We start from the raw sequence: 25596 nt of genomic DNA, 5'->3' as shown, positions 1-25596 counted from the left end.
AGGAAAGATATACTGTGTGGCCTAAGATGCAGAGATGAGACTCGCTACCGAGCAGTAAACCATAAAAGTAGATGAGCAGAATGACTCAACAGTGACTGACTCAATATCTGCCTCCAGAGAGGGAGAGAAGAGGCAAATGAGGGGTGAGATGAGAGGAGGCGGGGCAACAGAAGGATGCACAGGAAAGGAATTGGATGGAGATGAGATGGTTCCGGGCACAATCTTAATTGCAGATTTGTGCTAGATTCTACAACTGTCAGAAGCAGTCGCTGGCTTGAGCCATATAGGTGAAGGGCTGTTTACAGTTTCCCTGCGTCAATATACCAATACTACTCTTGTTTTCTAGTGCGCGTCAGTCTCTGGAGGTGTTTTCCACCCCCATTTACCAGATCAAATGTTGACATCTGTACCTTCAATTTTTTGAATGGAGGGTTGAATCAAACTTAAACTGTAATTGTGTCCCAGTAGGGCAAAAGACCAGCTGTTGTTACAAATCCCCGCTCCCGTCTTGCTCATCATCTACTGTAGTATTTTCCATCTTGATCTCCTCCCCAAACTCGGGTGTATTTTTCAGCCATATTCTCAGTCTGCAGAGAGAGAGACTTTGCTCTCGGTGACTCAGAGCAGAAAATGTCTGCGCATATGTGAGCCCAGGGGAGGGGGCAGTCTGGAGGATAGCACTCCAACACCCACGGCGCGCTGTGTGTGAACCAAACGCCACCTGTCCTCCATTCTGGAGCAGCCTGCGTGTGCCCAAATCCACCAACACATTTCCCGCTCCCTTCTCCGAGCTTCTTTGACTTGACTTGTATGTAATATGTAATCCAAAAACAAATGAATGTGCGCACATCTGAGTAGTGCAGGTGCTGGACCAAAAAAAAAGTGAAAATTAAGAAATTAAGAAATGACAGGCCCGCACACTGATAGCAGCTCCCAAGCGTTTATTTACTGTGCTAAATAAACGCTTGGGACCTGCCATCAGTGTGCGGACCTTTATCATTTCTTTTGACTTGTATGTGACACACATGAGCCGTGTTCTATTGCCTAAAAATGGAGAACATTTTTTTTACAACAACCCCATGAAAATGCACCTTTAGTTGTGAATTTATAGATATACAGTACTTAACTTTACTTAACGGATGACTCTGTGGGTTACGAGTTACGACACTCTAATTTCACTGTGATAAGGGATTATCTTTTAGTCTGCGTATTGAGCGTGGGGGCCCATTGTTATGGAATGCAGTCCATCTGGCTCTCTTGTGTTGAGCCAACCTAGATGACCAGCGGACCCCTAACAGTGGGAGGACTCTCACTAAGCACAGGTCCTGAGTCACGCATTGCATCACATTGGTGAAAAGAGCATTCTTCTTGTGTATTTACACATTCACAGTAGCCTGTGGCGCTACCTCCTACCACCACTCCAAGACATCCGCTCAGTAGGAATGAGTGTAATAATGGCGGTATTAGTGATTGCATTGATCTAATTTAATCATTATTCCTACAGTACAGCCTTGAGTGTCTGCTGCTGCTTGAGATATGAAAGGTCAATACAAATTAACACATGAATAATTTCCACAGCACCATGACAATAAAGGCTTTAAATAATAACACGAAAATGTATTTATTTATTAAAAATCATCCAATCATAGAGAAATTGAATAGTAACTTCAGGGTGGGTCAGTTTTAAGATGGCTCCCTCTGCTGGTGAAATGAAATTGCAACACACTAAGCAAGTACAAATTCCCAAATATTTCCACAAAGCATGATTTGATTGAACGAAAATCTTGATATACCAGCTAATTTCCAGAAACATATATATAGCCTACATACATTGTTTTAAAAATACACCTTCCAAACTTTCACAGCAGACACAAATGGCAGAACACTCACACATCAACTCTTCGGGAGTACTGAAGTAACTTCAACTCAATCTGGCTCAGTGTCCATTACAAGAGTAGGGAAATATAGTCCTCCCTCCCCCAGGAGAGAGTACTGTCCTCTTAGGTCAACGGCAGAGAAGGAAGGCAAATCATAGTGGAGACGATCTCTGAGAATCTGTTAGAAGTCAAACATCATCATCAGACAATCATACCTTTTAGTGCCAATTTCAATGTTAATCTAGTGTGGTAGCTAATGAAACAGAACACAATGTTATTTAAAACGTCTTGTCACCTGCTGGAGCTTGGTCTCCTGCTGTAGTAGCTGCACCCTCAGTCTCAGGTGGGCTACCTCCTGAAGCTCAGCCTGACTGTGGTAGCAGACGGTAAGCGGCAGGCAGGGTCTTTGTGGGTCTCCCCAGGCTCCCCTCCTTCTGACTGGACACAACACTCCAGGCTTCTGTCTGTGATACTTATCCAGTTCTGAAACAAATATAAGCAACGATGAACTATGAAAATAACACAATGTATATTTCAACGTACTGGAAACCCATTTAGTGCTGCGGGTGTTCCCAATTTGTCTAAAACCGTTGAAAAGGTTTATGGTCCTACCCATGACAACAACATGACAATACCAGGTGCTTATTGTGTGCATTGGAAATGTTAGAGACTCCATTCTCCATATTGTATAGAAGTATAGCATCAAAAGGATTTTCAAGGTAAAGGAGATACATTGTGCGGTTTTAATTAAACAACTCAAGAACATGTTATACTTAGGGGACTTCCCATTACTGATGAGAGAGGGCAAACACAGACACACAAACAGGATATACAGGACATGAATCTCAGAACCTCCACTTCTTGTCATACTGATGTCTTGCAAGTACTGCTCAAACTGTAATTGTTAATGATTTGAAATGCAAAAATTTTTTTAAATACGTACCGTAGTGTGTACAACTTTTGTGCATTCACATTCCAGAAAACTTGTGTGATTCTAAAAAGACCTGCTTCAAACAACGGCTCCCTGTTGGCCTAATTACAATGTTCTTGCAAAATCGAATGAGCTCTCAAAATTGGACAACAAAGGCCGTTGAAAATCTCCTTAAAGATGGACCTTCATAATTTAAAGTTAATGACGGAGTTGATTACCTGAGATCATTTGCTCAGTGTGTGCCAGCACACCCATCATCATCTCCTCAAGTCCGTTCAGCATGCCTTCAGACTTATGTTGTCTCCCAGGCTCTACTTCAACATAATGAAATTTCACAAACACAAGAAAACAATTCCGGCATATTGCATAAAGACAACTGGAGTAAACTTCAATTTAGCCGCAGCAATGCCCGTCATGGCAGCAAACTGATATCACTCTGGACTTCCTCCTAGTGGCTCTACTTTCATATCTCACACACGTATATTACTATGTACTATTAGTAACATCAGTACGCAGGATAGAGGTTCGTCAGAAACCTTCAGCCTAATGAGGGTGTTATGAGCAAAATTAGAAAATGGCATAGTATAATGAACAATCTAAAACATGTTAAGAAAAATATGAATTGCATTAATTAAGAAATTATATAGGGGTGTATCTGGCTAACCTGCTCTTTACTCCTACACATTTGTAATGTAACCACTTCTCTCCTTCAACTACCTGATTCTGTGTCAGTTTCATCATATGATTGCCTGGCATACCTTCAGTTGAAGACTGGTTAATACTGTGCTCGGCATGGTGACAAAAATTGAGAGCCCTGCCTAGCTCAGTGAGGCAATCCATCCTAGAACTGGCGTCAGCAGAGGCAGAAAGCATCTCCATAGGGAACTACACCGTGCCAGGTCAGGAAAAACAAGCATGCTATGCCAGTACATTTCGCTGAGTTATCCAAACATGTTTCCAAAAATATGGCATTGCGCATTGGCAGATCATTTTGTTGCACAAACTACACCGATGTAGAATTTTAGTTTGTTATTTTTTTCAAAAGAACAGTGTTAATAAGCTCCTGCATAACAAGCATGTCCACTAGTTACACTGTAAAACATGAAATGTGTATCCATTCAAATACATTTTTGAGTACCTCATCAAAGGATACAGTACTTTGAAGCTTCTCTGTAAAGTGCGTCTTCTCAGGAACAACTTGTATACTTCTGGTCAACACCTTGTCCCATAACCTTTAAAAAGACATTTAATTAGCTTTCACAATGACTGGCTAAAAAAAAGCCACCACCTAGGCCAATATTTCCATAGGCCAACATTTCCATAAGCTAACCTTTAGCTATAATTATGGCACATATTCATGCATTCACCATGGAATGGTTTAAACAACTTTATGCAGTACATGTTTTTGTCCAGAGTTCCATTAATTTTTTGTCGACATTTCGTATTAATGATGGATGGAAATGGCACAATTCCTCTTCAAAACACCCCAAAGACTTTTAATGAGGTTTAAGTCTGGACTCAGTGGTGGCCATATGATCTGTGAAAATGATTCTTCATTCTCCCTGAAATACTCTTTCACAGTTTGAGGCAGCAGGTGTGGTTCAGGGTAGGCTTTTTATTGCACAGAAGTAGGCTTAGTATTATAATTGTCGAGTAAAGGAGGAACGCTGGACCAACACAGATGTTTAAGTTTTAATGCATAGGTGCATTGCAATAAGTGCATAAACACTTCAGGGGGCCCCACAAACTATTAGAGAGCCATTTTTTGACATGGCAGTGTAGTTCATTTGTAAATTCAACCAATTCATGTCTCTTAAGAAGGCAACACAACCATGAAGATCTACAATAAACAAAAAAAAATATTAAGAGTTACTTTGAGAAGACATCATGTTCCTTACCTGCTTTGTTTGCTCCTCGTTGCTGTCCAAGATTGCAGGAGAGGAGATGGAATCCTTTAAATATATTTAACATTTGGTTATAACATTTGACAATTGTAAAAAGTGAAAGATGCACCTATCCTGGATGACTGCTTACCACAACTCTTCCACGTTAGCATCAGGATGTCCGTGTGTCTTGGTCCTACATAGATCATCACCAGAAGAAGGGGTTTTCTGTTGGGTCTTCAGTTTGCCATTAGTAACTACGTCCTGAGTGCAAGTTTTATCAACGGAAACTTTTAGAGGTGGAGCCTCTCCTGATTTAAGGCCAGTTTGGCCTGGCCCTCTCAATAGGCCCCCCCTGGTCGTTGGCCCTTGAGCTCCGGGAATCCTTTGTGTTGCTTTGGTATGAGATGATGCCTTTGCCACTTGGGGAGGTCTTTTGTCAAAGCTGACTTTGGTGATATTCTCGCTGTGTTTTCTCTGGGAATTTACCAGGGATGGAGTCCTCTCTTTTCCTTTCACAGTACTGGCTCTTGGGTCTGCATGTGTGGCCAGTGTTCTACGTGCCTTTTCAAGCAGCTTCTCCAGTTTCTGCAGCTCTTGTGTCACCTCAGGAGAAATCTCTAGGGAATCTTAAGACATACATACATACATACACCTCCATTAGACGTTCGTAAAATATTATACTTCTTACAAAGAGTATAAAAGAACTTCTACTCTCTAAGAAAATACATATCATGCATGATGCATCTGTATAACTTACCATCTTTGGCAACTGTATCCTCTGGCTCTCTCGAGCATGCATGATGACGAATTTTCCTGCAAGATAAAACAGTGACAGCTCTGTCTGTGTCATGGCTACAAATGCAACAGTGTAGTCGAAGAAGAAGTTAGTCAACAGCATACAAATGATCCGTTATCCATCCATAAGGAGACTTACATATGTGTCAGTAGATCTCTACATAGGAAAATGTTGTCGTTGGAGTGACCCTCTTCAACTTCACACTGTTTCAGTGCATTGTCGACAGCGCACAGGACTGACATTCTGGTGGATACAAACGCAAAGGCACCGAAAGACAAAATTAAACACAGCTCAGACAATGCAAACAAAATAATGCAAAAGACAAGGCGCACAATCTACCTTTGTAACGTCAAGCAACTGATTTCCCCACACAAACTTCCTGGAGGTTAACGTTTAGCTACGACGTCCCTAATGTATCACATACTATGAATGCATGTTCTTTCATTCAATGAATAAACCTGCATCTACTCATCTATTTTTTCATGACTTTCGCATCTTTTCGGCAGTGCAAATATTGTGCTTTTAGATTCCCAGTTAGACAGCTTTGAACACAAGTAGCCTAGCTACTTCTTGTAAAGGAAGACAAGACCTCGCAACGATATCTCGCGATATGTTACACGGTAACTATAGAAACATGAAGACGCTGAGAAAGTCATGAAAGTATCAGTCCTACAGAAGTAGTTTCACGTCAAACTGTTTTGTTAATATATGTTTGGTGCAATTCCTCAAAATGGATACAGGACAAGTAGTTGGAGAACAGGCAGTATCTGTACAAATAACAGTTTTACGTGGCCATAATTTGGTGAGTGACGTTAACGTTTGCTAATCTATTCTAGCTCTTTATTTTCTGTTAGGCTAAATCAGCTCTTGCTAACCTTACACATTATAACTTACAAACATGTCCGACTTCGGGTTTGAACAGTTTTATTCCTTGTTTTATCATTAATACATAGCCCGATGTCTTTGGTGTTTCTGTCATTGACTCTAATTGCATGGTCGATTTGATGTGCTCTAGAAAGGAAGCAGGACCGAGTCCTTCCTCAGTTTTGTTAGAACTGAGTTGAATGGTGTAGTCCTTGGAGATTCTCCAAAGGTTGATGCAGTTGTTGACGAAGCAGTGGATTACAACTTTACATGCAGCTTCGAATGTTCAGATGCTGCACATAATTTGGATGATCTCGCACATAAACCTGTCATCTGTAAGTAGTCTTCTTGGTGCTCTTTATTTGGACCATTCTCCATCTGTTAAATTGACATACAGAACTTTTGATTACTGCTTATCTCAATCTCATCAGTGACTGTGACTGAGATCTTGCCCAAAGAGAAGAAGCAGAAGGAAGAGAAGACGATTGTTCTTGGGCAGGCGGTGGTGGATTTGCTCCCTCTTCTCCATGGTTAGATTTCAAATTAAACTCTGAACTGTCAGTATGAATCCATTTTTACATGATGTGAAAGGACAAGCCATTGCAGTCCAATTTATAAACATTAACTTGCTCAACGCACATTTTGGACACAACAATGATGTTGTAGATGGTGTATAGTCAGCATATAAAGTGTAATAAATGGCATAAATCACCTACATAAAAGAACAGCTGACAATACATTTATCCTGTGGCCTACGTTTTTGGAATAAAAAGCTTGTGGAATGAAAATACAGCCAAATCTGGTGGGGTATTAAATAAATGAGTCATTGAATATTTCTTGTGAATTGTGAATGAGATAGGTCGTTATTTTGTGCAGGTCAAAGCTGCTTCACAGCCTCCACAGTCCTTTATCCAGCACCTGGCTCACCTGGAGAGACAGCTGCACTGGATGGTAGCAACAAGGTGAATGTTTACCTATGTTTACTAGCATGCAAATTATGATTGGATGTTGCATTTATGTTGTCAATACAAAGTGTTATTTTGTTTAAATGTTTACTTAAACATAACAGCTACGTTATTAACATGGTGTTCCCATGCAATCACGTTTTGTTTTTGCTCGCTTGTTTGTTTGTTTGTTTGTTTGTTTAGCCTGTCCTTGATGTCTCAGTCAGTGTCCCAAAGCCTCTGTTGCCAGCCACCAAGCTCTCCGAGTCCAACCTTTTGAAAGTTACTGTTGAAACAGCCTACTCTGTGCCTGACGTATGGAATCAAGCAGCGGCACCTGCATCAGGCTATGCTGCAGCACTACAGGTGCCCCTCACAGCCGAGGTATTTATCTATTTTTTTAATCTCATTTTCTACTTTTTAGCCATGGGCTCTTGTTTGGTAGACTTACACCAATACAGTAGTCTAGTACAGTATACAGTATGTATCAACCTTTGTTCTCTCACAGAAGGAGCAAATATTGATGTTCTCCAATGGAATGCTGAAAATGGGAGGGGAGAGAGAACCTGTTCCCCGACCCAAAAAATGGCCACAGGGTGCCATGTTGGCCTCAGGAGCCCAGTACATACCAGGCGTTAACATTGAAGAGCAGAGTGTCGACATGGAGGATGGCGATATGACCACTGTAGAGGTGAACTTTATCTAAATGTCAATTCTTATTGTAAATGAAAAATTATGTAAACAATAGAATGGTAAATAGTATGTAAGAGTAATTCCTTTTTAGCTCTAAATTGAATTGTGGATATTATGTGGATATTATGCCTATTATTATTGTGGTGTGTAGAGCATGTAGAGCATTCTGCCATAGAGCATTTATGACATGTATTTTATGTGTCTAATGTTTAGACATGTTTATGTCTATGAAATTCTTTCCCGTTCTATTCGTGCAATTGTTCTGTTATACTGTACATGCCCTCCCAGTTGCAGTTCTAAACAAGAACCGTAAACAGAACAGGTTAGAAAATGGTTTCAATAAAGTGAGATTGCCTACTACTTATTCTCCACATGTGTGACTTGTAGGATAAGGAGCTTCGTGTTGAGGCGGAGATAAACAGGAAGAGGGTGAGCTGGGACACAGAGCGACGCTGCTTCCTGGATGCTGGAGGTGCAGCCTGGTGAGACTCTCTGGGCTCTTCAGAACGTTAACAGTTGCTAACAATTTTTCAGATTTCCTCAGAATAATCATTATCAGCAGCAGCAGCAGCAGCAGCCGTTGTTTATTCAGGGATAAATTGTCTGAGCATTAAGCCCTTTGACAACAATGCCCTGAGTTTACAAACCTAATATAAATATTACAAACTGTTAAAATTGCCAGTTTATGTTTATGTGTGTGCAATTAACCGTTTCCCCCCTTTAATTTAGACAGTGTTAATTAGAAAATGATGTTTGCGAAGTCGATTAGGGCAGTCTGTACACTTCCACACATGTTCTTGTCTCCACAGGCTGACTCGGCGGATTGTGGATTGCCGGTTGTGGCCAATAGAGATTATGAAAGTAGCACAGATGGGAGCTGCCAAGGGAGCGAAGGCTGGTAAAGACAAGGTGTGTGAGGACGTTAAATGCACATTTAAATCAGATGTCCCTGTGGCTTTGTTATAGAAATACTGTCTCGCAAGTGTTGCACTGACACTACTCCAATCCGAACATACTTGATCGATGAAAAATGATGTAATCATTGTGTGTAACAGTGGGTTTGTGTTGTCCAATGTAGGGGGAGGATGAGACCCAAATATCCTTCCATGGAGTGGCATATGTGGACCTGGCTCCGCTGTTGTATCCAGGGGCTACTTGTGTCAGAGGGGCCTATAAACTCCACCCTTTCTATGAGTCAGAGCTCATGCTGAAAGTCAGAATTACTTTTTTTCTACTCTATTTTGTATGATCACCCATTAAGTCGAGAAAGAAATTGTATAGTTATTATGATGAATTGCTGAGTTCTAGTTCAGTTTCAGACATGAGTAAAGAGTAATTGTCCAGACATGTATTGCAGATCAGCTGTTCAAAACTTTAAATGTGTTTTTAAATGGAAGTTAGAATGAATCTGTCTGCTGTTTAGAATAACCATGCTGATAAATCACTATTTTTTTGTTTGTTTATGTTTTTGTTGTGTTGTTTTTTGTATGTGTTTAGACGAAGCGGAACCATAGCGTGCTACGGGAGAGTATGCGGCCGCCGGTGACGCAAGGCAAAGCCCGCGTGTCTTCCGTGGGCTCCTGCAAGGCTGCACCAAGCAAAATATTTGACAAGGGAGGAAAAGATACCAAGGAGTCTCCCAGGAAGGTACATTTACAAATGACCATCCAGTCAGAAACTGAATAAAATGTACCTCCACTATTTTTGGTCATCCTTCTGTCTAGCCATACTTACAACACAATCTCATTTCAACGAATTCCATTAAATATATTTGGTTTAAATGACTTTATCTCTTTGCGCATGAGACTCGAGATGCCGCTGAAGAAGCTAAAATACACCAGCTTTCTGCTTCCCAGGCAGGGACACAGGGCAAGGTTGCCCCAGACGAGAATGTAATTGACGTGGAGCCACAGATCAACACGGAGGGACAAGTTAGTTTTATCTTTTGAAATGAATAGTCCAGCTATCACACATACTGTGGCGACACACAGTTGCAAAAATTGCCACCAACAGGCTTATGTGCTCTCTATTGTAGATGTATGCAGATTCTAAGTCCTACATTGTAATTGAGATTGCATTAGACAAACCACTTGTTCCCAAAAGACCACCAGTGGAGCTTGCAAAAAGGTACCGCACTAAATAAAAATACATCTTTGTATGATATATATAAAATCAATAATGATAAATAAATACATAAATAATATTTGACCTGCTTACTATTAGTACGGATGTAGGTTAATGTAACTGTAACTGTTTTTTCCATAGAGTGATGGAGCTTATTCCTCCAAGACCTCTATTACCTCGCAGACCAGCTGGAGCAGAACGAGTAAAATACATCTCACACCCTCTACCACTCATCTATAATGTATTGCTAAGACAAAGTTATAATATCAATCAATGCCTCATATCATGGCGAGCCTATTAATGCACCACAGAAGCCACAGGAATAACCTAGACAGGCAACCACTGAGTTTATGCATTACCCCTTAAGCCAGTATGGGAACGTTGGAAATTGAAAGTTCTGAAGAATATCTGGGTTCATTGAATTAAACATGGAATTTTAGAACCTTACATTGTTGCGGAGCAGAATCTTCTAGAATGTTCAAAACTTCCCTGCTGAAGGGTTAACGTAAAACCACACATTCTCTCATCACCTTACACAAACACATATTTATCTACCTATGGTGGCTTCATGACTTATTGCATTTCATTGGCTCTGTACTTGTACGCTACGCAATGACAGTAAAGTTTAATCTAATCTAATTTTCATGACTGACAGGCCGTGCAGGAGTTTCAGGCTCAAGTAGCAAGTGTGGCAGCACAGGTCCTGGACCAGTACCAGCAGCTGTTTGGAGCAGCGTTTGAACCCAGTGCCCAGCTCCCAGATCCCAACACACAGGAACAGCGTAAAGCACATTTGTTCGGGGAGCTCAACTATTCCGGGAAGTACTTTGCTTTTAAAGAACAACTCAAGGTAAGTCGAAGGAAAGCTCAAAACATGAATAAGAGGTGAAAGGGTAGTCAAAGAGTTAAGGGTATAAGTATTACATACATATTCCCTTTACATAAACAGTTCTCTGCCAGCTGCATTGAATTTAAATGGGTTTGTGGTTTTGTAATTGTAGGTGACTGAGTGAACTCTGAGTTGGTCATATGTATTCGTTTTCTAAAATACTTTCCAAAGTTCTCCTCCTTGGAGAGTTGTGTTAGTGTGCAAAAATCCCACCATTATGGGCAATAACATTTTCAGCTCACTCATTCAGATATATCTGCTTGTTGTGGTAAAATGGTTTGTCATGATGCCTGCAAACATACTGTATCTATACTGTGAGGTTTATTTTGTTTTTGTGTTTTTTTGTGTTCGTATGTGTGTGTGTTGGTCAGTACTCTGTAGTTCGAATAGTGCGTGAGAAAATGTTGCGAACTGAAGCCTTCACGGATGTGGAACAACTGCAGGCATTTCTAAGTCAGCTCTATGTGTTTCTGGTGGATGAAATGCACAAGGCATTGAATAAGGTAGGACATTGCATTTTCAGAAATACACCCAACAAACACAACTGTCAGATACTGTAACAATCTCAGAACTGTTGAACTATCCAAACTCACTATTTATTGACCAAACAAGGTGTTCAGCCACAAAACTTTGCCTGTGTCTTGATGGAATGTTAATGGTAGTATGACAGAATTGTGGAAATGATGTGTGCAGCTGAATCTGCCATAGAGCATTTATGACATGTTTATGTCTAATTAAATGATTAGCTTTTGTATTCATGCAATTGTCCTATTATACTGCACATGCCTTCCTAGTTGCAGCATCTATTAAGCACTGAACCATATTTCACCTTCTAAATTTCCCCTAGCTCCTAGAAAATCATAATCAAATAGTCACTAATCACCTGAGCAAGAGACATCAATATGTGCGTTCTTTGTGTACATTTTCTCCCTCTCTGGTCCAGACACTGGCCGTAGATGATCTAGAGAATCAGCCACAGCCAATGCTGGAGTGTTCTCAGCTAAAGCACTTTGCCAAAGAGGCTCAGCTGAACCAGGACTTCCAGCTCGCCACCAAATACTACCAGGAGGTATGAGACAATACTTTGGGAGCAAACCACTTGTCAGAGTCTAGGTTTAAGTTAACATACGGGACTACATTCATACATCATTGTACTTGTTATCTGACTGACTGAGAATGACTATTATATGAGAGATATTTGAGGTATGACTATGAGTTTGACGTATCTATGCAGCGGCTGGCACGAGATCGTAATGACCCGTCCCACTGGTTTGATTACGGCTGTTTCTACATGTTGAGGGGGGACTACCAGAAAGCAGAGGAATGCTTCCATCAGGCGGTCTCTATAAATCAGGCACATCTATCCAGGTGAGCCACCTGATATAACTCATGATAAACTAAGTCTGATTAACTAAGTATTAGTTCTACGCATTAGTAAAAGTCTGATTTATTGCCTGGTTTATTGAGCATTAGTTCAGCACTTGTCTAACCTCCTTACACCAGTAAATCATATTTAGTCTCTTTCAAGCTCACTGATGGTTCGGTACGTAACAGGTTGTGTGGTTTGACATGAAAAACCTTGTTATCTTCTGATTAAGAACTGATTTTCTGAATTGGTCAAGTCAAAACAATGAATATATGGATGAAATCAATATTGACAATAGAACTGTTAGACTATTAGAACATTAAGGTATTTTTACCCACTCACCCCACACCCCTCAGACAACCCCATGGACAGGCTCAAAAACATCTTTCCTATTTCAGTGATTTTTTTTGTTTTTCTTCCGTGGCCATATGTTTCTATCTCTCTCTCCCTCTCTATCACTGTGTCTAGTTTACTGATGTGTGGTATTCTGGCTGAGATGGATGGGCGGTACGAGGATGCAGAGACTTTTTTTGAAGGAGCAACCTGTGTCAATCCCAGCAGTGTAGTTGCCTGGACACTGTTTGGTGAGTTACAATGATCATATTTAGTTCAGTCAGTGCATATATTCCAGTTGTGGCTGTAGTTTTTTTTTTTGTTTAAGTGTCAGTTTCATGTTCTGTTTCTGTATAAAAGGAGAGCAGCGCACACCTATTTTTTGCGAGGTGCTGGTCACGGTAGTCGTTTAAAGAGGATGGAGGAAACCGCACACTCTTGTTCTGATGCCAAAAGTTTAATAAACAACGTTTCGGCTTGGAAGCCTTTGTCAAGTTAAAACTTGACAAAGGCTTCCAAGCCGAAACGTTGTTTATTAAACTTTTACAGTGTAGACTGTAATTGTCTACATATTATGTATGGTCTTTTACATAAACAGACACATGTGTGTCTTTGTAGAGAGGTCCTTTCCTTTTTTTTTAATTTATAGTTTTTATTGGTATCCAGAGCATTACAGAGAGATACATCAATGAGGACACATTACATCCTTCTCAGCAACTGTACACTCAAAATCAAAGCAGACAAATACACAAGTCAGGGACATAATAAACAATACCATCCGCATCAGTACAATCAAAAGCCATCTAGCCAGCCTTCAGGTAATTACCAGTCACAATTCTCTTGTATTTCGCATAAGAAAACAAACAAACAAAAAAAAACATACAAACAAACAAAGAAAGCATTTGACTGCCTTTTGATGACTTGTATACAACCTTCAATAAGAGGTCTGTCTGGTACCACAAACAGAACTATATACGTTATAGAACTGGGAGGAATGTGTATATTGATTTAAATGCATATCATATACATTATATGAAGTCTACTCTTCTGGGAGCAATATAAACGGTCCACTTAAACCATATACTTGTAAAATCTTCTTGCCGGAGTTGAAGACAATATGTCAGTCTCTCCATTTTGTATATGTCATAGATTATGTCTATCCAATCATCTATCGAAGGAGCTTGTTGCTTCAGCCATTTACGGGTTATGGCTTTTTTACATGCAGCTAGTAAGATGGACATAAGCTTCTTGTCCTTAGCATGTATCTCTTTTGGAAAGTTACCCAGGTACAGAGTGTCGAATCTGAATGGAATAGCAACTCGGAAAACCTCCAGTAGAGCCTGATGTACACTTGTCCAGTAAGGTATTAGCACTGGGCAGGACCAGAATATATGATAGTGATTTCCTATATTTACCTTCGTTTTCATTCACTTCTGCCGTGTCTGTACCCTGGCATTCCCCTCTGCACAGGTGTGTTCTATCAAGCACAGGACAACAGTATCCAGGCAGAGATGGCTTTCTTAGAGGCCTGTAAGCAGCAGCGGGCGGGTTTGGTGCCGAGCCCAGCAGACGACGGGGACACACAGATCGAGTTAGACGCACAGGAAGAGCAAGAGGAAGAAGCAGAGGAAGACTCGGCTGAGGACAGCAGTGAGTCCAAGATCACACCTGTACTGCCATCACTATGTGCACTGTGCACATGTGCACTGTGCACTGCTACAAGTGACTATGTTTATTAAAAGTCCTATGTGGAGTTCAGTAAGCTTCAGGTTGTCTTGAACGCAGCCGCATGGTACTCCTCCATTGGCTTACATTGTATTTGATACAGCATCACATGTGGTGCATATTGATTTTAGAGAGCCAGGCTTACGCTAGCTGGTTTGCATGCTATCTGGGCAACCCAGAGCATAGGTGTTTTTGACATCATCTCAAAATGATTTCTTCAGGGTGTTGATATTTCTAGATCATTCAGAAACAATCAAAATAAAAAAAAATGGAAAAACTCTACTATAGAGATATTCTTTCTTTCTTTCTTTCTTTCTTTCTTTCTTTCTTCCTTTCGTTCTTTCTTTCTTTCTTTCTTTCTTTCTTTCCTTCTTTCCTTCCTTCCTTCCTTCCTTCTGCCTTTGAATGTGGAGGTGGAGAAGAGTAACATGAAGCAGTAGTAATATACAACTTTCCAGAATTCTCTCTCTCTCTCTCTCTCTCTCTCTCTCTCTCTCTCTCTTTGTGTGTTCATGTACTGCGTTTTTTCTTGTTGCAGTTGAGGGAGAGGATGTAGAAAGTTCCATTAGTCGTCAAAGTGGTGCTGGTGTTAAAGAGGTGGAGGGTCCTACTTTGGCCGTGGAACCTAAACCAACCAGGACAGCTTCCCTTAACAGCCCGAGCAAACCATGTAGTATCTACATGGAGACTGTGGAGTTCCTACTGCAGAGCAATGCATTACAGGTAGCAACATACAACGATAGTTTGGTGTCTAATTTAAAGGTGTTATTGTTATTATGTATAATACAAGTACATGCTGCTCTGGACCCGCCAGCTACTGGCTTACATTCTATGTTTTACCAACATTAACGTCACAGGAGCTGAAAACTGAGTGAGAATCTGGTGGAAATTTGGATTGCATCAAGTGTTATTATAAGTTCTCAAATGAGACCTCCTCATGTACTGTGTTCATATTTGAGCTCATCTCCTTTCTCCCTATTAGACGGCCCAAAGGGTACTGGCTCAGGAGCTGCTGTGCCCGGAGGCCGGGTTGAGTAGCTCCTACCACCTGGCGTTGGCTCAGCTCCACACCCTCCGAGGAGAGTACGGCAGTGCTGAGACCAACCTCAGTGCAGCACTCAGAGATAGCTACGAGGTGATCCTGGCACAGGGCCCATAGTTTTATGAACTATGATTTGTTCAGCTAATATTTCCTCTTACCAGGGCCTAGCAATGGGCTGTGGTGATACGACTGTATAATTATAATTGCATATTATTTATTGATTGTAATGGTCCGTACTAGCTCATTTAAATTTGTAAGATAAGACAAAATAATTACATATCCAAGACAGCATGTCAATCCTCTGTGTGTAATGAGAATTCAGAGTTAAAAGCCATCATACCGTAATGAGAAAGCCAACCCTGACCTTGATCTGTTCAGAGGCTCATAACTTAATGGATACTAATTACTTTACAGTGGACTTTTTTTGCACTATCTTATGACAATTAAAGGTGCTATAGAATGGGAAAAACTGTATTAACCTCATAGTTGAATAAAGATCGGCCAGATCTTTCCATGGGCCAACATGGAAACAACTATGACTATGAATCTCAAATCATAAAAAAATTAACCAAACCAAGTGAAACGGTTCCTTACTTATGTGTAGAATCCAGATGTGTGGGCACTTTGGGGCCACTTGCATTTCCTGCGAGGTGAGAGCAGAGATGCCCAGAAGTGTTATGAGAGAACCCTGGACTTTGTGGCGGATGCCTCCGACACTCACCCCATCTATCTGCGCCTGGGCTCTATCTACCTGAAGGAAGGGCAGGTCAGAAGTAATACATTCCCATGTGCAGATTACACAGAGCTGAATGCTAGAAAGGAAGGTTGAATTCTGCTGGAGATTTACCTTGCCATCCATTTTCCTGAAATTGTCATAGTTTGAGAAGGCCAAAGCCACATACCTACGTGCTTGCAAGAGCTCGCCATCCTGCTTGACCTGGCTTGGCCTGGGCATCGCCTGCTACCGGGTAAACATAATACACTTTTATAATTTACTACAACACCCAGAAGAGGATCTTTTTGCTTTTGCCGCTAGCCAGCTAACACCTAAACATTGTCATAATTTGATGTGTCAATTCAATTCATGTGCTTTCCAGACACATTGATTCCCTACAGTTGTTATTATAACCATAACACACTATTAGAACCTGCAGCAGTGAATATTTACCTTTTTTTTTAAAAAAATCTTCTGATTCGTCACTGCAAAGAACACAATGAGATGGGCTAATCACTGTGTGACACATGTGTTTTTCCATATTCTATTGGTTAATATGAATGTAGAATATTGTCTTTTTGACTTTTCTTGCCTGTGTGATATTTCTGTTCTAGCTGGAAGAGATGACAGAAGCTGAGGATGCACTGACAGAGGCCAACACCTTAAACAATACTAATGCAGAGGTGTGGGGATACCTGGCACTTGTCTGCTTGCAGGTGTGTATGATTTTGTGCTTGTGATGGAATGTGTGTGTGTCCATGTCCTTTTAGGGTTTATAGTAGTATGTATGTTTACAATATTGTCATCCATTTGGTGCCAAATGTTCACCTCTCTCTCTCTATCACAATGTGTGGAATTTACAGATGGGGAGAAAGTTGGAGGCAGAGCAGTCTTATAAGTACACAATGAAGGTTGGTTCTTTGGGTTTGGATAGTTATGCTGCATTTTATATTGGTTGCATGTCTAGCTCTTGAAGACCCTCACTTCCAAGGATACCTCCTTACTCCTAATTCCTTCTAACAACCTAACACACACTTACCTCCTCTACCTCCTTGTTCTACGCTAGTACTTATAATGTCTGCGCTCTTATCCGCTAGTTATAGTATAATGGACTAAAGCAGTAGCAATTCCTGCCTAAGGTCCTAAGGTCTTTGCACTGTGGCTTGAATGCTATTTCTCATTCTGTAAGACACTTTAGATTAAAAAAAAGGGGGAAAAAAGTCTGATTAATGAATAAATTAAAATGCACACGTACTGATTTTTACTTATTTATTTATTTATTTTATCAGCTGGATTTACAAAACGAGCCACTTCTGCAGGAGATCAATGAGATGCAAAAACATGTTGGATTTGGCAACCCTTGTTTTTGAATACAATGTGGAATTGAATGCATTCATTTACTGCATTCTGATTATTTGTAACTTGTACACCTATTTCTATTAAAAAAGTATGATCCTGTTCTTTTCCTTGTGCATGGACCATTTCTGTACTGCATGCACTGTGATTTGAGGTTAAAAGAAGGTTTTGAAAATATCGAAATTCATCAAAGAGAGCAGAATTATTCAATTACAATATACAGGCAGGCTGTTAATGAGACATTTAAAAAAAAAAAAATGTTTTAAAGACATCCTTTCAGTTCAAAACTAAAATATGGTTCTGTGGCAAACACATCCCTCCCAAAAAGTTACATGCTGTATCATTAGTCAGTCCTCCCGGTCATGCCCCGTGTTCCACTCAGTAACATACTGTTACATACTCCACCTATCCACCGATACGCCAATCAGCAGGGATCTTTTAAGAGGGGTCTTAAGGCATATTTGTTTAATATTCACTTAGTCTTTTGAGGGTTTGTTATGTGTTATGGTTTGTATAATAGTATTGTTTTGTCATAATTTGTCCATTGATAGAATTTGACATTTATTTTGCTATTGTCCTTAAATGTAGCCATACCATGCCATCGTTATTGTTATTATATAATTAATTGAGTGACTTATTTGATTGCTATTCTCATTTTCATTGTTTTATTTCTCATTAGGTTAGTGCTTAAAATGATTATTTTATACAGGTTTATTGATAATATTGCTATTCTCCCTATTTTGTAATTGTTCACTGTTAATTTAATTTGTAGGCTATTGTTATTTATTTGTATGTCGCTTTGGACAAAGGCGTCTGCTAAATAACCATAACCATAACCATAACCATACCATACCATACCATACCATACCATATCACCACACCATATCATGAAAAAGTTGATTTATTTCAGTTATCCATTCAACTACACATTACACACAGAGGTTTGGAGGATGCCTGAAAAGAAGAATCATATGCAAACAAAATATCCTTCAAGCACTTGAGATAAATAACTAGTTGTAAAGGGGTGTTGTTTGACATGATCTTCCAATGTCAAGAAACCATCATGTAGATTAATAAACCACATGTTTGATAATCTAGTTTGTGATAGCGCCGCGATTATTGGGCTTTTATTTTAAAATCTTCCTGTTCTCCCAAGTTCCAGCAATCGAGACCGGAAGTGAGCTTCTTACCAAATTGTACTGCGGCAAATGTCAAAAGGGTTTGTTTATTTTTTCCAGCTTGTCATATGATATAACATTACTATGTCTATCTAGTATGTTTTAACGATTTTGTTGTAATCATACAGCTAAATCATGAGCAGTGAGATTTTTTGATACGGTTATAACCCTGTTAGCAGAGCATCAGTTTTTCCCAAGACATTTTGTGAAGCAACTAGCAAACATTAGCCTGTCAGGTAGCTAGGGTGCCTCTTGCTAAATGCTACAGAGAATCAGCTATCAGAGTCTGCAACGTTAGCAGTGTCTTTGTTGTTTGTTTACATTGTTGACGTTCCATTTTAAACGAGTTACCTCGGTACACAACTAATTTGATTTTTACTTAACTACGGACGGTACAGGTATGTTAGTTTACTTAACTTTCCGACTTACCTTACTTCAGGTCAAGCTAAATGTAACGTTAAGAGTAATCTAACGTTAGTCATCTAAAGTGGAGTTAGTCGCAGAGGTAAATTGTACTGGACAAACGTTAATATTAGCTTTCCAACGGTAAATTAGGTTTGTAGAAATTAAGTTACACTTGAAGCTACTAAACCCTGACCATGGGCAAACCTTAATCTTTAAACAGTGCAACTACAGTTCTCTCCTAGCAGTCTGCGTAGGCCTTATAGTCCCCCCAGCTGTGAAGAATGCTCTGAAGCTATGGTTAGCTAAAGTAACGTTAGGCCTGCTATTAGAAAACAGCCATGCCAGTAAGGCAGTATATGGCAGGGATGGCAATGTTTAACTTGAACAGCTGCGAGCTGTTCGAGAATATATTTTCGCCAAACCGTAAATCAACTTCGTGGCTCGGTAGACAGATCCAGCGAGGTGACAAACTATTGTTTTGTTAACAAAACATTTCATGTACACTCGTGGTAAACATTAGCTAGAATTGTTAACAACTTAAAAGAGTGTATAATGCGAGTGTTCTGTCATGTGCTATGTTGTCATGCTCATAGACAGTTGCTGATAGGCCGGGCTAGTTTTTGGTTTTCATAACCCTGCTAGTCACATGTTCACATTTCCTTGCATCAACAGTACGTGCCTGAAGAAGGTCATAACTACCACACAACACAACCTCTACAGAATCGAAGGTAAGCCGAATTTGGTATGCTCTTTGATTTTTCAGGCCATTTAAAATTGATTGATAAGATTGAGATTATGTTGCCACAATAACACATTCAAGATTTTCTATGGATCTTGCCTGGAAATGCATACTGTATACTGTGCATTCACTTTACAGTTTACCTTATGATAGCCTAGTCATTACTGTGGGAGCACAGTCTCCAAATTATGCCAAATATTCAGTTTATGGTAAATATATTCTTGCAGAGTATAGTTGTGATTATACAAATATAAAACTTTATCCTGTAATGGGCATTGTGTATGTTCATGACTGTTTGTAACGTTTGTGTACAGTATGCAGACAATGGGACCCTGTGAAATTCTCACAGCTTCCTGGTCTGTTTATCATTGGGAACTTACTGTTCCATGTTTGTTTTGATACATCAGTAGTCTTCCTCTACCTACTCAGAGAGACTGGAGCTGAAATGGTGCAGAAAAAACAGAACATATATATCTTCCAGTGCACTATAGAAAAAAAAATTATGATTAATTTAGAATTTAAACAACCTACGGATGCTTCAAATATCAGTCATAGAGTGTTATGCTTACAGTATATTGAGTGTCATGACCTGAAGAACTTTATTCTTTTCACTGGAAAGAATAAAGTCCTATCATGTAATTTACACACATTTCTCATACTATGGCTAGCAGTGCAATAGCACAAGTGATAATGCATAATGGGTAGGACAATGTTGAACGCATCCTTGAATGAATTTCCCAAGCTGGTGTAACAGAATAAGATCTCCTGTTCACATTTTCAGTGTAGCCTGTGGCTGAATGAAAGATGGCGACTGAGAAGGTGGGAAACGGAACTGGAGTAGCTTATGATGAGAAGGAGGACGACGATGTCAGGTACTGCCTTCCAATCTCAAAGATCCCTTTGCACTATTGTAGATATTTGCAAGGCCTAGTGAGTTACCAAATAACATAAGATATGATGGTGCCATGTTATAACATTTGATCCGAAATGACACCCATAGGCTAGATGTATGCTAACTGGTCTAACCTACTTCAGTTGAATTGTGCTAAGCTAGGCTAATGTCAGGGTTATTGCACAAAGTTTGTTCCTTTGAACAGTATTGTGGGCAAATCATCTTACTTTTCCTTTTCTACCACAGGCCAGATGACCTGTCTGAGCTGCTGGGTGCCGGCACCAAGGATATCCATGAGAAAGCAGAGAACAACCAGTTTGTCAAAGATTTCCTGAGAGGCCGGATCCGCAAGGAGCTCTTCAAGGTCTGCCTAACTGACACTGGTGCCTGTTTCTCAATGCAAAGGCTGTCTAAGAATTCACAAGGCTCAATTACTGTACAAGATGTACCAATGAATGTTTCCGGTCCGATTTAATGTACAATCTGATTTACTACATTGTATGCAACTGAAAAAATCATAATGCAGTCTAACTTTATAGAAAGGCTTTGTGTTGGTACTTTTTTTTTTCCGAAGTATGTTGTGAATATTCGAGGTAGGCACTCACCAAATATACACTTTGTTAAGGAAAGGGGTAGGTTGGGCACCATTTTGCCCTGGTTAATATTCACAGTTTCATTCAAGTCATGATTGGAAGCATTGTGGGAGTTTGGGCCACCTGTGAAGTGAGCCTCAGATCACCAATGCTTTATAAATATGTGGAAATCTGACTGCTAAATCCTACTCGCCTTTGCCTTTTTACCTTTCAGCAGATCAATGTTTGAGTTGTAAAAGTGGGACATTTTGACATTTTCAGATGATGACATGAGACGATCAGTTCAGGTTTAAATTAGCGATTCACTAGCAATATGACCATATTTTTTTGATATGTCTGTTATGACACTCTGTTTACATAGTGTATAAAGGACGTAATAAGAGCTGTCAGTGTCTGTCAAGCTCTTACACAACAGGTCAGCTGACTGGCCACTAATAGAAGCAGTTTCGGAAGGAGCAGCAGTTTTTCTTCCTGATGGCAAACCCTGACGTCTGATCATGCGTTTTCCTTACAGCTTGGGGCGGTTGCCTTGTATTTCACCTACACAGCCCTGGAAGAGGAGATCGAGAGGAACAAAGACCATCCCCAGTTTGCTCCACTCTACTTCCCCACGGAGCTTCACCGGCATGACGCCTTGGCCAGGGATCTGGAGTACTTCTATGGTCCAGACTGGGAGAACGTGGTCACCTGCTCCCCTGGCGCCCAGCACTATGTGGACCGCATCCACGAGGTGGGCCAGTCAGACCCCGCTCTGCTGGTGGCCCACTCATATACCCGCTACATGGGCGACCTGTCAGGTGGGCAGGTGCTGAAGAAGGTGGCACAGCGGGCGTTGAAGTTGCCAGCCACGGGGGAAGGTCTGGAGTTCTACCACTTTGAAGGGATCCACAGTGCCAAGGCCTTCAAACAGCTGTATCGTAGCCGGATGAATGAGCTTGAACTAGATGCTGCTACCAAGGAGAAGATAGTGCAGGAGGCTGTTAATGCCTTCCACTTCAACATTGAGGTAAGTAACAGACATTTTATAGTCATAGCAAAAAGTTGGAGGGTATTCAAATAAACAGTGGCAAACAGTGCACGGTTTGTCCCCGTTTTTTTTTTTTTTACGTCAGTTTGGGTGACTCTTTTGGTGGTGGTGGGGGTGGTCTGAGAGACTGTCAGGGATGCAAACAGTGCACTTTTCATGCTCTCACGTCATCTACAGCAGACTACCGGAGACACCAGAACAGCGTTTCTCATATGGACCTGCTAGTCAAATGATCAGTGCTTCTGTCACTCATCTGATAATATTTGATCATGTAGCAAAGAAGCGGTAGATGTAGCCTTTTTCAGATGGTCTGATCTCTGTGTGCCTCTCTCTCTCCCTCCCTCCCTCCCTCTGAACATTTGGCTCTTCCATTTCTTTAGGTGTTTGAGGAGCTGGCAGAAATTGGGAAAACTTTGAAGGATGAGGTGATGGACGCAGGCATGGGAGTTCACGGAGATATGGATGGAGACATAAATAAATGCCCCTACTTTGCTGCTAAAATGGGTAAGCATGGATGAAGACAACTAAACAAACTGCTATGTAACCTGTTGAAAGACAGTTGGTCAGTGGTCACACTACTAAAATCTACAGAGCCTACGAGGCAGAAAAGGGATTTTCCATTGATTCTCAGTGCCCTTCCGTCTTAAAACGTGCTTATTGACTTCAACTCTGTTGACACTTGATTATATCTGATTTATAGTGTGTTGGGATTTGTTGTATGTTGATAATAATATAACAAATAATAAGATAATATAACAAATGATGATTAAACATCATATGAGATACTTTTCATACACATATTATTGAAGAAAAAAACATCCAACTGTACAATCATTTGCTGTCTGTTGTCACAGTATATGTCATGGTAGCCTTGAAAGAACATACAAATGATAATATGAGTATGGCATTAAATGATAAATCCAGTCAATGATAGCATCTTGTGCATTTGTTTTCTATACTGTTATATTCTTCTGCCAGTGATGTGGCCATAGTAGGGAGGTGGTGGACAGGTCTGGTATTTGTAATACCGGTAGTCACAGATTCTATACTGGGTGTTTGAATGCATTGTGTTGGTAAACGGATTTGAAGTTCTTTTAATCAATCTGATCTGTTTATTTTTTCCTCAGCGGCCAGTGGTGGGTCAGCGTATGCCTGTCAGATGGCCATGTCCGTCCTCCGACATCCCACCGGCCAGGTCCTACTGGCGGCCTGGGTTGCTGCTTTGGCCGGATTGGCAGCCTGGTACCTCATGTAATCCCATCTACACCAAGTAGGAATGCTGCAGGGAATTGGGAGAAGAGTTTTTCAATGAAGGTTGCGGAAGGGCAGGAAGAGTAGGGGCTGGCAGCTCGGTTGAGATGAAATCCCCCCCACACCCCTTTATGGATGACTTCCTCTCCTCCAGATCATCTCTTGCTCTTCTCCAAGTCCTTTAGTTGCCCTGAGGTCCGTCCTGTGAACTTGCATCATTGAGTGTGCTATTCTGCCCTACCACTCTTATTATCTCCCCGTGTCGACATGGAGGATGCTCATTGTACTCTTGCCACAAATCACAGTGTTGTATACGGTTAAACAAACAAACAAACAACAACAACAACAACAACAACAACAACAACAACAAAACAATCTCGGGTGGATAATGGATTGTTGTCTGGCCAGAAGTGGCAGGTAAATGGATGTAAAACATCATTACTGAGAATGACAACGGACAAAGTGATGGGTTGAAATTTGCTGTAATGTAAATACACACAACACAAATATGATATTGGTTTGTGAGCTGGCTATTGAAGAGGGATGGTGTTTGATGGTCTTATGTTCCCTGAAACCCTATATCAATTTGAGTTAAGTTAAGAATCATTTTTAGACAGGCAGTATCACTAGTCATCTGCAACAAGTAGATGAAGGCCTCATCCCTCCCTGCAAAGCTGCAGGATTACTCTTGTAGTATCAGTCACTCCAAGGCTCTTACTCTGTTGTGGGAGTCAAGCGTCCCTTCCCCACAACTCAGTTAAGTCGGTTACCTTCTTAATTAATTGAAGCAATGTCTGTATTCCTTACGTTGTCATTTGATAACATGTTAAATTTATTGACCAATGGTTGGTCTATTGGTTTAAACCCCTGACTCTATGCCAAAACGATACCTCATATAAGATTAATGAAATTAACTTTGCATTGTTGGTGGTTTTATACCTACTAATTAGATACGAAGGTCACTTGAATGCAAATATATATTGGTATGCGGTTAATAACGGGCCCCAGCACAATAAAGTAAGATACTGCCATACATTAGTGAAGTACTTAACTAGATAACCATTCAGTAGTCCTGCCAGGCAGTTGCATAGACAAGTAGAATGTGTGGCTTGAAACACTGCTAAGGCTATGGTTGGCTTTTATGTCTTAACTACAGCAGTTAATAGTCTGTAGGTGGGGTCTTTGCCTTAGCAATAATTTTTGTGAATGATTTTGAAGGTGCAGCACTAGCTGCTAAGAATACCACTTGCCATGTAGTATGGCATTAGTGAGGGTATTTTAGATACAAATTTAGATTACAGTAAGTCCCTGTTTCTTTAATTTCAGTCCTTAGGCCAAGTTGTGAAACAGCATTGCATTTTTCATTGGTTCAAAGCTTTGGTATCATAGCGTGTTGTGTGCACATCGGTTACTTAACGCTAGCGCAGTATCATATAATTTTGGGAACAGTGTGGACCGTCCAAGGCTGGATAGAGCCCCATGAACCCCATCAGTATTAAATATTGCAATTCATCAAGACTGAAGAATGCTTGTATCACAGTCAGCTTCATAACAAACGGTGGTTTGTGAAAAAACATTTTGTTTGCCTCCATCGCACAGGCAAACAAATTATGCACACAAGTAAAACCACATTCCCTAGTGGCACCGCATTATTGTCAGATTGAAACAATTTACATATGACCTGCTGTATGTGTGCCTGCTTGAGAACGGTTGAGCTGCTGTTCAATAATCTAATCCATCCAAATTGTGCAATCTATCCAGCATCATCAGTGACAGTTAATGCCAGTTTAATGTTAGCTAACAGTTAGCTAACGGTATAGTTGTGAAATAAACTGTGCTAAGAGTCCAATGTCTGTCTGTCTCTTTTTATATTAAGTACATTAGTTTGTTGGAAAAGTGAATCCATCCATTTGATGGGAAGATGCCTGTCTTGATGTGAAATTGAACATGTTTGAAGATGAAGACAGAAC

At 40.5% G+C, this 25596-nt stretch overlaps 3 protein-coding genes across 7 annotated transcripts; 2 read left to right on the top strand and 1 right to left on the bottom strand.

Moving 5' to 3' along the window:
* Positions 1 to 1556: 1556 nt before the first annotated feature.
* Positions 1557 to 6050, bottom strand: LOC134076376 (uncharacterized). Of its 2 annotated transcripts, none has more exons than XM_062531401.1 (10): positions 5830 to 6050; positions 5629 to 5733; positions 5452 to 5507; positions 4843 to 5320; positions 4707 to 4760; positions 3962 to 4040; positions 3567 to 3693; positions 3027 to 3122; positions 2173 to 2360; positions 1557 to 2055 (listed from the first exon to the last, which is right to left on the bottom strand). In XM_062531401.1, exons 2-10 carry the CDS (start codon positions 5730 to 5732, stop codon positions 1927 to 1929), a joined length of 1311 nt encoding a protein of 436 aa, XP_062387385.1. In that variant the 5' UTR covers position 5733; positions 5830 to 6050; the 3' UTR covers positions 1557 to 1926. The 2 variants fall into 2 exon arrangements, with proteins under 2 accessions (XP_062387385.1, XP_062387386.1); XM_062531402.1 differs by having other exon boundaries at positions 3027 to 3119.
* An 85-nt stretch (positions 6051 to 6135) lies between these two features.
* Positions 6136 to 17637, top strand: cfap70 (cilia and flagella associated protein 70). Of its 3 annotated transcripts, none has more exons than XM_062531376.1 (26): positions 6136 to 6292; positions 6506 to 6689; positions 6786 to 6884; positions 7231 to 7316; positions 7503 to 7682; positions 7807 to 7989; positions 8379 to 8473; positions 8801 to 8900; positions 9070 to 9204; positions 9489 to 9638; positions 9848 to 9922; positions 10027 to 10118; positions 10257 to 10317; positions 10771 to 10965; positions 11376 to 11507; positions 11948 to 12073; positions 12239 to 12372; positions 12839 to 12954; positions 14174 to 14353; positions 14967 to 15151; positions 15411 to 15563; positions 16075 to 16236; positions 16349 to 16438; positions 16800 to 16901; positions 17049 to 17096; positions 17475 to 17637. In XM_062531376.1, the coding sequence occupies exons 1-26, from the start codon at positions 6221 to 6223 to the stop codon at positions 17553 to 17555; spliced, it is 3216 nt and encodes a 1071-aa protein (XP_062387360.1). In that variant the 5' UTR covers positions 6136 to 6220; the 3' UTR covers positions 17556 to 17637. The 3 variants fall into 3 exon arrangements, with proteins under 3 accessions (XP_062387360.1, XP_062387359.1, XP_062387358.1); XM_062531375.1 differs by having other exon boundaries at positions 9833 to 9922; XM_062531374.1 differs by having other exon boundaries at positions 9797 to 9922.
* Positions 17638 to 18692: 1055 nt separating this feature from the next.
* On the top strand, positions 18693 to 25475 carry hmox2b (heme oxygenase 2b). 2 transcript variants are annotated; one of them, XM_062531409.1, is made up of 7 exons: positions 18693 to 18760; positions 19797 to 19852; positions 20645 to 20735; positions 21002 to 21119; positions 21863 to 22354; positions 22756 to 22879; positions 23503 to 25475. In XM_062531409.1, exons 3-7 carry the CDS (start codon positions 20668 to 20670, stop codon positions 23628 to 23630), a joined length of 930 nt encoding a protein of 309 aa, XP_062387393.1. In that variant the 5' UTR covers positions 18693 to 18760; positions 19797 to 19852; positions 20645 to 20667; the 3' UTR covers positions 23631 to 25475. The 2 variants fall into 2 exon arrangements, with proteins under 2 accessions (XP_062387393.1, XP_062387394.1); XM_062531410.1 differs by lacking the exon at positions 18693 to 18760 and adding an exon at positions 18818 to 19117.
* Positions 25476 to 25596: the final 121 nt, after the last annotated feature.

The sequence above is a fragment of the Sardina pilchardus genome, chromosome 3, assembly GCF_963854185.1.
Source record: "Sardina pilchardus chromosome 3, fSarPil1.1, whole genome shotgun sequence".
NCBI classification, from domain to species: domain Eukaryota; kingdom Metazoa; phylum Chordata; class Actinopteri; order Clupeiformes; family Clupeidae; genus Sardina; species Sardina pilchardus.
This window is presented reverse-complemented; position numbering and strand designations above follow the sequence as displayed.